This window comes from Vanellus vanellus (assembly GCF_965231255.1).
Source record: "Vanellus vanellus genome assembly, chromosome: 1".
In the NCBI taxonomy this organism is placed as follows: domain Eukaryota; kingdom Metazoa; phylum Chordata; class Aves; order Charadriiformes; family Charadriidae; genus Vanellus; species Vanellus vanellus.
The window spans coordinates 202,595,000-202,608,340 of NC_138905.1; the positions used below are offsets into that span (position 1 = coordinate 202,595,000).

The 13,341-nt window shown below is 44.0% G+C and overlaps 1 protein-coding gene across 1 annotated transcript; it reads right to left on the minus strand.

The window, feature by feature from the left end:
- Positions 1-837: 837 nt before the first annotated feature.
- Positions 838-10,996, minus strand: IL17D (interleukin 17D; the record flags this gene model as incomplete). Its single annotated transcript, XM_082498286.1, has 3 exons — positions 838-1,153; positions 10,550-10,854; positions 10,982-10,996. 3 exons carry the CDS (start codon positions 10,994-10,996, stop codon positions 838-840), a joined length of 636 nt encoding a protein of 211 aa, XP_082354412.1.
- Positions 10,997-13,341: the final 2,345 nt, after the last annotated feature.

Consider the following 13,341-nt stretch of genomic DNA (forward strand, 5'->3'; position numbering starts at 1 on the left):
CTAACATGGAAAAGATTTTGTCCTTTCAACTGCACAGAACACAGTTTTGTCACAAGAAACAGTTAAATGGTTAATGATGAAAGAAATCTAATACAGAATTCTTGGGATCCAAACTGTTTTTCCTAATTGATATTTCTGTGCAATTAGACTTAGTCCACATCAGAAAAGTCCACTGCAGTTTTACAATATTCTAGCATGCTTTTTTCCCAACACTTTTGTACCCTTAGCAATTTGGCAAGTTTAAAAATAGCAGACTCATAGAATATTGTCTCATGAATGACTCAAATTCAGTGAAGGTTTCCTTGCTGTAGCATATAAAAGATGTAATGGCCAAGAATACTACTTGGGGTTGACATATGCAATATAAAGGACGGCGCTCTCAGCCTGAGAAATTATCCTTTTAACTGCTGATTTGGCACATGTATGGCAGCTATGTGATTTTTATATAAGATTATTTAAAAGCAGAGTATAAGAGACTCCTTAAAAATATCAACGACCAGTAGTCTGCTATAGTAATAGCTACCATGTCTTACAGTTGCATCGTCTTCTAAAATTTACCGTGAATAAGCAAGGATAAAATGTTCTGCTCTAACAAAAAAAAAAGCTACACTGGAATTTGCAACAAATACCTACATGAACTAAAGAAGTTCTTAATATGAATTGTCATCTCTAATGATCTGAGCGATTGGACAGAAGTTTCAATCTTATAACTGAAATAACTGCAAGGAGAAAAAGAGGGTATGTTGATGTGTTTGCTGCTGTGGTGCAGTTTCCTGAGGTGGTGAAATGATGATGTTAATACTGTTAATACTGTTAACGTGACTCTTTATACGTTCTTCATTCTGATGATGGCTTGTTCTGGCTTACCAGCAACTTCATTTCTTGCTTATCTATGCTGGAATTTACGCTTTCCATCTCTTTTTCTTGCTCAGGTACACAAGTGCAGCCCACTGGGATAGTGACATAATCTTCTGTGTAGACGTAACGGCCCCCAGCACATGACGACGTGCGACGGAGGATGACTGTTGGCATGTACACGGGGGTGCTGCGGAAGTGAAAATTCTCCTCGCCAAAGATCCCCATGAGGCAGCCTTTGCACAGACAGTATGCTTCAGGAATGTATTTAGGGTATCTTGTGGGATCATATGAAATTCTATAAGGAGGCAAATAATAAAGATTCATTAGTGTCTCTAAAAACAGGTATATTCACCTGGAAAACATTATTATAATGTGATTTGACCGTAAACTTTTATATAATGTTTTTGATTGCTTTGCCAGGGAAAAACAGCTGTAACTGCTGCTACCTGGCTTCTTATTTGTAAAGTGTAAAGAAAAAACACGAAGAACTTGCAGAACTAATCAGGTCCTACAGTGCACGCTGAAGTATGAACTGACTGGTTTTCTAAAATGTGAGAGTCAGGGGTTTAAGCAGACTAAGTTTTGCATTTTTGACTGAATGGGTAAATAAAGCATTAAAAAGGACACTTGGGCATTTCCAAACTTTTGATTTGCCTTACATTCTTCAAAAATTGGTACAAATCCTTGTTAACATTGTTATTGTTGAAGCTATGACATGATGTTTCAAAATTTTATAATTTAAATAGAATTACATTGCACTATTATTTCTGCAATAGTTTTTGCTCCCTAGTATACTTGGGGTTATAGAGATGCCTTCCTCTTGAAAGCAGAACTCTATATTTCTTTCTCTAATTCACTTCCACTGTTTCTTCCTCTAACCAGAGAAGAGTAACATTCGCATGTCCACACTGAGATAAACTGCGAAGTTAATGTTTTTTCTGCCCTCTCCTGCTACATCTTAAAGTAAAGCATTGCCTCAAAGCTTCAATAGTATAGCCTCTCTTTTTTGTTGTCTTACAGTTTGTTGTTTGATCCTTTCTTTTTGCTTATTAATGCCCTGTCCCTGGGAATTCCTGATTAGCAGGAGCTGGAGAGGTGGTAACCTAAGTACAGATTGGACCAACACAGTCTAAGTTCCAACATTCCTTTCTGGATATTGTTGGATGCAGAAACAAAGATGTGATACTATGGTCTCAAGTCATACAGATCCTGGATGACCTATAGCCATTGGTTTTTTTATATTTGTAGCAAAGAGAGTAAAAGCTGATAAAGTCTGTTTTTTTTTAAATAAAATACTAAGTACACAGTGGATTAGACATACTGGAGTGTGTAGCCATGCTGCTTATTGTGGTGGTGATGTATTTGTTGCTTTGTTCTTTACCCACTTTTCCTGTTTATACTGGAAGTAATTGCTGGGGATGGCCGTAACTCATACATCATTACAACTCTGTGTCATTATTCTAGAAAACATGTTTGCACCTCAAGAAAAAGACAGGTTTTTAATATGTTTAATACCTATGCCAGCTGTCCTATTTGTACGTGTAAGACTCCTCCAGATCACCTTCTCCTCTCACACAGTTAGAAAACTACTCCTGCTTCAGCATTGGCTGCATGTCTAGCTGGAGAGGGATGACGGCTCTTTGGCTGGAGAAGTGTCCAGCCCAGAAACACTGCCAGCTGCCTCTCGGTGCTCCTCCCACAGAGCCCGTCCCCGCTCTGGGACGATGCTGACCTCACATACATTATCAGAAGCAATTGCCCATCTGTCAGCTAACAGAAAACCCTTTTCTGCCTTTTCCCCCAGCTCCTCCTTTCACACCATAGATGGTTACACCTACACACGGTGCACAGCAGATGTATCCTACAGGCTTTTACTGGCACGCAGAGAGCATGAAGACACATTTGGGAGGTCATCTAGTCAAAATGCCTCCACGAGGCAAGCTCAGATGTATTTGCCCATGTTTGTCCAGCCTGTTCATAGAAACCTCCAGAGGAGATCCCCAGCCTGCGCAGAGGTTCTGTTGCAGTATTTCACCATCTCTCTACTTGGTAAGTCTTCCTAACAGTGCAAAGGAGCATTTTTTTCTTGCAAATTAAATCAATCATTTCCTCCATTTGGATGGTAAATTACAGCAGCTGAAGCTAAAAGCCTAACAGTTAAAAATTTGATATGAGAGTGAATGTTCAAGCCTGTAATGTTTACTGTGAAGTGCTGCAAAACCAGTAAAAGTTCTTGCACTGGGTTTTAAACCATCCTCTACTTGGGATCAGGATAGGACCACCACACAGTAGATGAAGTGGGGCAACTACATAAGAAAAATGAACAAATTAAATACCTGTCATCAATATAATTATCTACGGAATGATACAAACTGAGTATACAATGCCCCGCTTCCCACAGAAGTTTTCAAAATAACCAATTTTGAAAAACACCATGGACTTAAAGTGATTCCTAAATTCTGTTTCCCAGAACCCCATCAGGGTCTGTACCACTTCTCTGGGTATCAAAGCGTTAACCTTTTATCTTTTCAGGTGGTCGGTGAGATGAGGTTTCAGCTGTGGAAGAGGCAGTGTAAGTCTGCCTTGAGCTGTGATTACACAGTCACTTCTAGTCAACACAATCTGCGCTTGCCAAAACAGGCAGCCTGGCTCTCCCTCTTGCCTCCGCCCCTGGGTTGATGCTAATGTTCTTCTGGTCACAGGATAGATTGGGGAATTCATCCAACTCAAAAGTAACCTCATCAAAAGCTGGATTTTGGTCCTTCAGCTGTCTTGCCACATATACACAGAGCCCTACACAAACAAGCCAGTGTGAACAAGCAGCTGTAGGTGGGGGCAGAAGGGAGCTTCCCTTTCAGGAGAAGCAACACCAGTTTATAAGGTTAAAACAAATCTGGAATCACAGCTTTAGCTAAGCACAAACTTGATTATTCTATCATCAAAGAAAAGAGACTTTATGTTTTTTCCCCAACAGCCACATCATCGGAATTCTTTGTCTTTTTAAGGAATTTGTTTTCCTCACAGAAAAATCTCACCAGTTCTCTCATAGCCAGATATCTGTGATGTCGCAGATATTTTTTGCAAAGCTTGTCTGTCCCATTTATACTTGCTTACTTTCCCCAGGAAATACCTTCATGTTACAGGATCTCACACCCATGTGAAATAAAATGTCTGGTAGCCAGAAGAAGAGAAGAAAGTGCAATACAGGCTTTTCTCCCGTGATACATTCCCATTTCAAACTCAAGTGTGAATAATTTCAGTGGTGGATTGTTAAACACACCATATGTCAAGTCATTGGTATTTCCTCTACTGTATTATCTCTAGCACCTGGTTTATGATGTTACTGGAAAGCATGAACATGCTTCTGGATGCAAACATTAGAGTATTCACTAATAACAAGAGAACACTGTCACTGGAATTGTGGTCTACAACAAGCTTCCCCTCCAAATTCCCATGTGGCAAAAGTCAGGTATAAATGAGGTTTTCTGGGGGAAGGACGGTGTGGTTTTCTACTTTCTATAGAAAAAAACTCTTGTATTGCTATGTTTGCTGTAGATACCCCTACTCCAATCATGTGAGGATTGGAAGGAATCAGAGAGGATCCACACCCAAAGATGGATCCAAAATACAGATGTGCTTTTGCATCCAGATTGGAACTTGAAGGCTGAAGACTCTAAGTAATGACTCCTGAAATTAAATGCTGAACTCAAATGTCACTAAGCTTTGGATCCGTATCCAAGGTTCTGCATCTTCAGCTCAAACCTGTTAAGAAAACCCATATACCTAAAGGCTCATGTTCATTGTTCTAAGCAATCCAGCCTGATATCAGTCTGAACTGCCAACACCAGTAACCTAGCTGTATAAATGCAGTTGTGTGACCTGCTTCCTCTGTTTTATCATAGAATCACAGAATGGTTTAGGATGGAAGCGACCTTAAAGATCGGCTAGTTCCAATCCCCCTGCCATGGGCAGGGACACCTTCCACTAGACAAGGCTGCTCAAAGCCCCATCCAACTGGGCCTTGAACACCTCTAGGGGTGGGGCATCCACAGCTGCTCTGGGCAATTTGTTCCCAGTGCCTCACCACCTTCATAGTGAAAAATTTCTTCCCGATAGCTAATCTAAATCTACCCTGTTCCAGTTTGAAGCCATTACCCCTCATCCTATCACGACATAGCCTTGTAAAATGTCCCTCTCCAGCTTTCTTGTAGGCCCCTTTCAGATACTGGAAAGCTGCTATAAGGTCTCCCTGGAGCCTTCTCTTCTGGCTGAACAACCCCAACTCTCTCAGCCTGTCTTCATAGGAGAGGTGACATAATCACTCTGTGCATGTAATGACCACAGCCTCAGTTGCTGTAGTTTGATGCATCTCCATTACTCTAAGCACTACAAGTCATGGTTTTATGTCTTCTCCTAGAACAGGGAAACAGATGTTTGATCATGTTAATTAACTTGATAAAACACACACTCTGAGTTCCCACTGACTCTTTTCTATAAACGGTGAAAGATTCACCTAACTGGGGTGGATACAACAGAAGCAGCTGGGAAGAGTGGTGGAGAACCAGAGAAGTGCAACTTTCCATTGGCACCCAAGTGTCCCCTGCATCCTTGTGTCATTTGCTGCGGCCACTGCTGCAAACTGGGCAGCTCAGGTATTTTGATGAGAGTTGCCCTTGTCCTGTGAACTCAGGTTACCGGTATGTAGGCTAGCTCTGCCTAGCCAGTGCTCCTGATTTAAAAATGACAGGAGCAGTGAGCTATGCCGCGTGTCGATCTGTTGGAACAAGAAGCAGGTTTGTACTGAACTGGAACTGCTAATGAAGTGTGACTAGTTCTAGGCTGCTTTTCCTTATGACCTTACGAGTGCTTTGAGAGGTCCCAGTGAAAAACAAACTTCCTGCCGTTTATGTACTAAGCCTGGAAACTCATGAGAAAAATTTCTGTCAGAAGTAAAACTCTTGCAAAGACTTAATCTGTCTTGTCCTGTATTGCAACTTTCCTATTTAGTATTTTTAACAATATTATCACTTCATAGTTTCCAAGCTTCTAAATCCAGTGGGTCAGATGCTGTGCTGGGGCAGGCAGATACAGCTGACTCTTCAGAAAATCACTGTTAGCACTTGGCTAACAGCTGGATGTTATCAGAAGTCTAATAAGCAGATCATCATCCCTTTACTTCGCACTCTGAAATACTTACAGGATTAAGAGCTAACAACTTTTTTTCCCCTCTTGGCAAGACATTTATTTCTGTATAGCAGGTGTTCTTTTGTTCACATTATGCTTAGTTTGTTTTATATACAAGTAGTAAGTACAGAGCTTGTGTAAAATAGCCTAGTGCTAACAGTGATTTTATGAAGAGTTGTACAAACGTACTCAAATAAAAAGGACAGTAGTTCTGCATCCCCTTGTATTTTTTGCCTCAGCTGCATCTTTGGGATATGCACACTGTACCACATGGTAATGTTAAATCCTGGAAAAGGTCTTGGATAAGGTTCTTGAAAATCATTGGAGTTTTGTTTAAAGGAAAGCCCTCTTGTATGACTTTTTTCAAAAGCACTGCAGACAAGCTTGGCTTTTATCAATAAGGACCAACTTGCCTGTATTAGTTTTACTAAGATTTTATGTAGATGAGCACTAAACCAAGGATGCTTATAAACTGAAACTGGTAAAGCCAAAAAACCAAGCTGGACAATGTTTGAGAGAGGGACTAGCTGACATGGGATTTCATGATCAGATCAATGCTGACAATAAAAGTTGAATCTCTGTAAATGAACCCTTAGTAAATGCAGGATTAGCCCCCCCTGAGACAGACACAGAAGCCATGATATCTGGAAATTCAGAAACAGGAATGACTTCTTGAATACACATAAAAATTTTTTGCTAAATTTGTTCAGAAGCGTGTTTGCAGAAGAATCTGAATGTATTCCTACAAACTAGCTATGAATGCCATTATAACCTTAAGACAACAGAGAATAAAAATAGAGCTGATGCATACAGCCAATTCACGAATGGCACTTGTGCTCTGCAGCACCATCAATGGAATAACAAATCAAGACTACCTGTAAACGTGCTGTTGACTTTAGTGGGATCAGATTTTTCAACCATTACTCTGGGCTTTATGATCAGACCCTGCAAACATTTAGGCATGCATTTTAAATTAATCCTTTTTCTAATGGCTCTTGTCCAAGAGCAACTTGTGCATGCATCTCTGGAGCTGCACTTGCATTGGTAAAGATTCACCATGCTTACAGCTACTGTAAAATTTAACCAGCAGCACCCATCCTGCACTGTCGGCAGGGATCTGTAGGTGGTCAGACAACCCGTATCACTAATTCTTGTGAAGCAGCCATGAATCATAGCAGTATTCAAGGACCATGGCCCGTGCCAGTACGTCCTTGTACAAGCAAGCTTTCTGGACTTCATTGACTGTCCATGTAATACTTCTAAGAAGGACAAGCAGCTCCCGGATAGATGTCACAAACTGGCACACAGTCAGCCTGATGATTTCAGGGCATGATGATTTCACAGCAAAGTTTCTGGTGCTGGGTCTATTTTTTAAAAAATCTGGATAGTTCTTAGACCAAGTTCCTGAAGTGCTGAGCAAATCCAGTATGCTCAAGATTTCACTCCACTCAACTGACTTCAGGGAACTCTGCTGTCTCTTTATAGCTCTGCAAAGAGAGATTCTTGTGATTAAACTTTGTGCCCTGAGTTATATACTGATCTCCTGTGGCCATCAGGATGGAATTTCAGTATCAGGCAGATGAACTAATATTTTTTCCCTAACTTTTGCCTCAAATACCAACTGTTGATTGCTGCCAGCAGCAGGATCGTGGACCAGATGGATCTGTGGTGCAATCCACGTGCAACTCCTGTATCTCTGGGTTGTAGCAAGCCAAAAATGATGTAAGTCTTGATTTTTGTATAACCAAATTAAAGACCAAGTAATAGAAAATAAATAGTAAGCACAGAACAAAGACAAGGAAACAAGGGATCATCTGTACTTTGAGCCAATCAAACCTAATTCTTCCACACTAAATAGAATGACAAACTTGGATATATGCGATGCACTGGCGTGAACGTTATACACAGATCTCTAAGTAATACTTGTCTTTCTTACAAATGCTGATATGAAAAAAATCAGTTGACTTGAACTGCATGGTCCTGTGAGCAGAAGAATTACAAGAAGCAGTGTTAAACAGCTGGGAACAGGTGCCTAGGGAGATATGCAGGGGAAGGCAAGTAGAGCCAGACTTAATATCTTTATTATTAATGACCTGGAATAGGGAGTATAAACAGTATGTTAATGAAATCTGCAGATGGTAACAATGGGAAATGCTGCAACACCACTGAAGACATAGAACAGCATGAGGTATCTCAGACATTAAAATGCAGGTCAAAAAGAAAAAAAGATCCTTTGTGCACAAAGCAGAAATCAATTGTGCTGTAACTCTTTAGGGGCAGAAAAGAAGTTGGACAGCAAGATGTCTGTGAGACATGCTGAAACAGGGCAGGGATCTTGATTCAAGTTTCAAATAGTCAAATTCATGCTTTGAGGGGTGTCCTATCAGGGTGTATAAGATGGGGTCTGCCCACAGTGAATTTCTTTCTGGGCATTCACTACTAGAACAACTCTGGTGATTCAAAGGCAGTTCAGGACACAGCAATGAATCCTGGCAAGACGAGTAAAGGGGAGCAACTCATGAGGTTGCTTCCAGGGTAACCAGGTGAACATCATGGATCAGACCAGATCTCCATAATGCTTTTAGCCAGCTTCAAGATCTATGAAATAGCAGGTTGTAATAGCACTGGCACTGTACTGTTCATAATGAGCAATTTTATATTGTACACTTTCATTACACATCTTGCAATGTCTGTTGCTGTCTCACTGTACACTAATAATACAGTAAAAATGGGATTGAGAAAAAAAGCTGTAGACGAGATGGGTTAACTAGACTGTGTACTCAGGCCTCCGCACCCTAGAGAAACAATTTCCCCCTAAAGAAAATTTTAGATTCTGCCTTTGACAGTGTAATACCTTTTTTTTCACTATCTTTTAAAATTTCTAGCTTGGAGATGTCATCAAGTCACTTGTACGTGAATGGCTAGTGATCTGTTTGAAAACATTTTGATGAAAAGTACAGTGGATTTCTTAACAAATTTTTGTAAGCCGGGCCCCAAATAGCAGCTGGTTCTCTGTTAAGAAGTAAGACTATAAAGAGCTCCAACTGAAAATAAGTACCTGCCCAACAAGATGTGAGCATGGAAGACCAGGAGAAAAATTTTCTGATAGCACTAGTATTCGGCAAGTCCAACATAAAAATATGTGAGCCTAATGGTAGGTGTTCTGTTCATTGTACTTGCTTTTTGCACGCTTAAGTAGCTTACAAAATCCTCAGTCTGCTCACAGAAAATGTATTACTAAAAATACTATTTCTAAAAATACTGTGTTTATGAAAGGCTTATTGAGCAAATAAACCATTTTTCTCTCAGTAGGATTACTTAAACTAAGAGTAGGCAAAAACCATGCCACAAAATGAATGTTTATTGGAGACCACTAACAAGGAGATATTTAAGTTTGCTCAATACACAGTAACTGCATCACGGTATATAGGAAGGGTAATGCACAGGAAGTAGCGAGAAAGCCAGTTCCTTTTATGTTTGTGCATGTTTTAGTTTCCCATTGTCTGCAGTGTCTTTACTGAAAGCTGAAAACAGAGAATGCAATTCTGTCAGTCTTATTCAGAAAAAACTACCAGAAGACTTGATAGTGAGCATGTGATCACACGCTGGTTTTAGTGTTCTAGATCAGTGGTTTCCAAACTTTTCCAGAGTTCCCTACAGAAGTGCAGACCCTTTTTTTTTGTGTATTAACCAGCCTTTACTTAGTTATTTTTATGCCCCCTTAAAAATAGTCTGTCAGCCCCTGTTCCACCTCGGGGGGTGGTGGGGGTGGTGGTGTTGCAAAGCGTAGGTTGAAAACACAGATGTAGAAAATTACGGTACTCATTCCCTGCCTGCGCTCCCACAGCAAACCGGACAGCAAGCCCCCGGGAGCGTTTGTAGCGGGTTACGTGAAGATATGGCTGTGCAGGTATGTAACCAGAACACACGCTGTACTTTCACGCGTTTTAGAAACCGGCGAGCACTGTGTCTGGAGCCACATCTCGGGGAAGCCAATCTGCCGAAGGGACTTTGTGAGGGCTGGTCTGTAATCCTGGGCAGGGGTGTGTGTGTGTGTGGGTGTGGGTGTGTGGGTGTGGGGGTGTGTGTGGGGGGGTGTGTGTGGGGGTGGGTGGGTGTGTGAGTGTGTGTGTGAGTGTGTGCGTGCGCCCCGTCTCACAGCTTGCTCCGCCTCGTTCATTTTTCACTCCTCTTTCTGACCGTTAGACGTGCACCTCACACAAGGGTGGGGTGTGGGTTGTTTTTTTTTAACATATTTACCTCATACCTGCTTATTTAGACGTATACTTTAACACCTTTCCGTCCGGCTGCTGCTGGCTGCCGCAGCCGTCCCTCAGCAGCGGCGCCTCCAGGCCACGGCGCGGTGGCACAGAGGGTCCCACACGGGGCAACCGGCTCCCGTCAGCCCGCCGCCACCCCGGCACCGTTTCGCCCCTTGAGGCGGCTGGAGCCACCCCTCAAGCACCTCCCTCCTTCTTCCCCCTCACCCCCGGTGCCCCGGAGTCACCTGTAGGCCCACGGCGAGGCGCTGCGCAGGTTGACGGGGAGCCGGAACCTCTTGTCGCCGGCCGGCCGCCCCCCGGCGGGGCAGCTGGCGTTCTGCTGGCGGCCCGGCGGCTCGGGCTGCAGGGTGTGGTGGAAGGCGCTGAGCATTCCCGCCGCCAGCCGCCCGTACAGCTGCTCCAACAGCTCCTCGGGCCGCTCGCCGCAGGTTCGGGTCCGCGCCGGCCGCTTCGGCACCTTGACGGCCTCCGGGCGCAGCGGGAGCAGCGCCGCGCACAGCAGCGCCGCGCACAGCAGCGCCTCCCGCACCTGCAACGACGCCGCCGTCAGCGGGGCTGGGACCGGGCGCCCCCCCCCCCCCCCACACACACAGCCGCCGCGCCCCGGAGCCCCCCCGGTCGGGGAGCTCCCCGCTGCCCGGCCCGCAGCCCCTTACCCTGCCTCGCTGCATGGCGGTCGGGCTGCTGGAGGAAGGCGAAGAGAGCGGCGGGCTTGCGGAGCCGCGCCGTGCCACTGGCTCTCTCGGCAGAGGAGCTGTTGGAAAAGTGCCCCGCTCCTCACTGCATCTCCCCTGGCCTCGCATGCCAGGAACATTTTAGGCGCTCACGGCGGAGGCGAGCGCTCCGCGCCGGGAGCGGGACGGTCCCGAACTCGGCGCGGCCGCCCCCGCCATCCCGCCCCGCTGCCAGCGGCCACCGGGAACAGCCCCGCAAGCACGGGCGGGCTCGGTCCGCCACCAGCCACTGCCCTGCCCCGGGGCCCGGCCGGAGCCACCCACCCGGCTCCGCCTGCAGGCCCTGGGGGATGTCGGGGTCCTGGCGGGCTGCGGGGGCACTCCCCGCGCCATCCTCCTCTCCATCAGGAGCCGAGCGCTCCCTTCTGTGACGTCCGTGGGGTGGAGATGAGCCGGGATCTCCTCAGGTCCTCGAGTGGGACCCACCGGGCCAGGGCACAAGATTGAGGCAGAGCCAGGATGGTTTTGGCCCGGTCAGAGCCAAGGTGTGAAGGCTGATGACGAAAAATGTGGGGATTAACAGGTGAAAATAGCACAACTCTGGCAATGTGATGGCAGCTGAGGAGGGGATTGCTGCAGTCCAGACTCTTTCTGTCACTTTGGAGCAATTGACACTGTGCCTTGTAGGAGTTTGGGATCTCCAACATGCCCAGCTCCAGGTAGCAACTCTGGTTGGTTTCTCCAGTAAGAGCCCTGCTGTGTAGATCCTCCAGCTGACACCAGGTGTTTGAAGTCCTGCATGAGGACCAGGGCTGGTAAACACGAGGCTGCTTTGAGCTGTCAGTAGAAGGCCTCATCCACCCGTTCTTCCTGCTGAGCTGGACTACAGCAGACACGCACTACAACATCGCTCTCCACTGACTGAAAAGGAAGCCTGCTTCAGGTGGTGAGAAACTTGCATCGTACATCTCTAAATGAGATTGAGGTGAATCTCACCTCTAATGACTTCCCCATCCATTCTGTGCTGGTTTACTGGTGCTTTTAACAGACATAATGCAATATATTTGGGGTCTCTGGCACAACGTGCAAAAAGAAGCATCTGTAGTAGTCTGGGTCATAAAAGATGTGGTCCACTGAAATGACTTGTATTAAAAACAGCCTTTAGAATTTATCACTTGAATCAGATATTTGGAGCGCTATGATTAAGGCCTGCATGTCTATTGAGGCATTTAGTATAAGGATAGTTAAATATGAAGATATTGATCAGGAATAAGGGAAAATAGGTTCATAAGTCATACAAGGACTGTGAAACCCCAGCATGGTACCACAGAAATACAAGACATCAGCTTCACAGACCATACTGGAACTGAACCAGCATTTGTCATGTGATGAAGTGACTTGGTTTCATGGTTTCTGAAAAGTGATTGAGTTGAGTCAAATTGCGATTTTTAGTGTTTTTGATACCTTATGTATCACCGGTCAGTATCACTCCTGAGCAGTATCTTAACCTTGAACTGTATGGGATTTGATTCAGGTGTCAACTCTGAGGAAGGACTTTGTTTCACACAGAATTCAAAACTCTCCTTTGCAGTTGTATCCTCAGGTGACAGACTGGGGCAAAGCACCTGTCCGTTTATCCCCATCCAGCCTCACCCCCTGAGCTCTACGCTGCACCTGGTCTGGTGTTACTTCGACACCTTCGAGTGATGTGTGTGGCAACATGACTAATGTTCATCATGACAGATGTCTTTATAATACTCTTCCTGTGATAAACCAGTATCTTTTCTCAACACTTTCTGAATAGCATGAGGATGTCACACTTGACTTTTGTGCACTTCCTTTGTATGTATTGACATTTCTGGGAGTGGTCTGACTCAAAAAATCAGAGCAGGAGGAGAGGAAACAACAGCACAGATGTTAAATTGCCAGTGAGTTTTGAGTTTGAATCTCATCTAGACAATATTCTAATTCTGTACATTAGATTAATTGTATTATCTGATTAGCAATCTCATTGATTCAGATAATAATAAGAGTCACAGAAGGGTAGCAAATGAGATTCCATTACACGGGAATTGAGAAAGTGCTGTGCCAGCTCTCATGGCATAGTCTATCCCAGAGACATCTGAATCATAAGAAATTAGTTTATATTCTTCAGCAAAACATAGACTCTACCACAACTTTGAGAAGTTACTAAGATATTATTAAGGTACCAGTATCATTGTCATTAACTTTGATTTATAATTTTCTGAGAATTTGTGTTTTTTAAAAAAATCTATATAATTAAATATTAGAAAAAAATCTTTATTAATGAAAAACCTGTCCTGGATTTGATGCAATATATT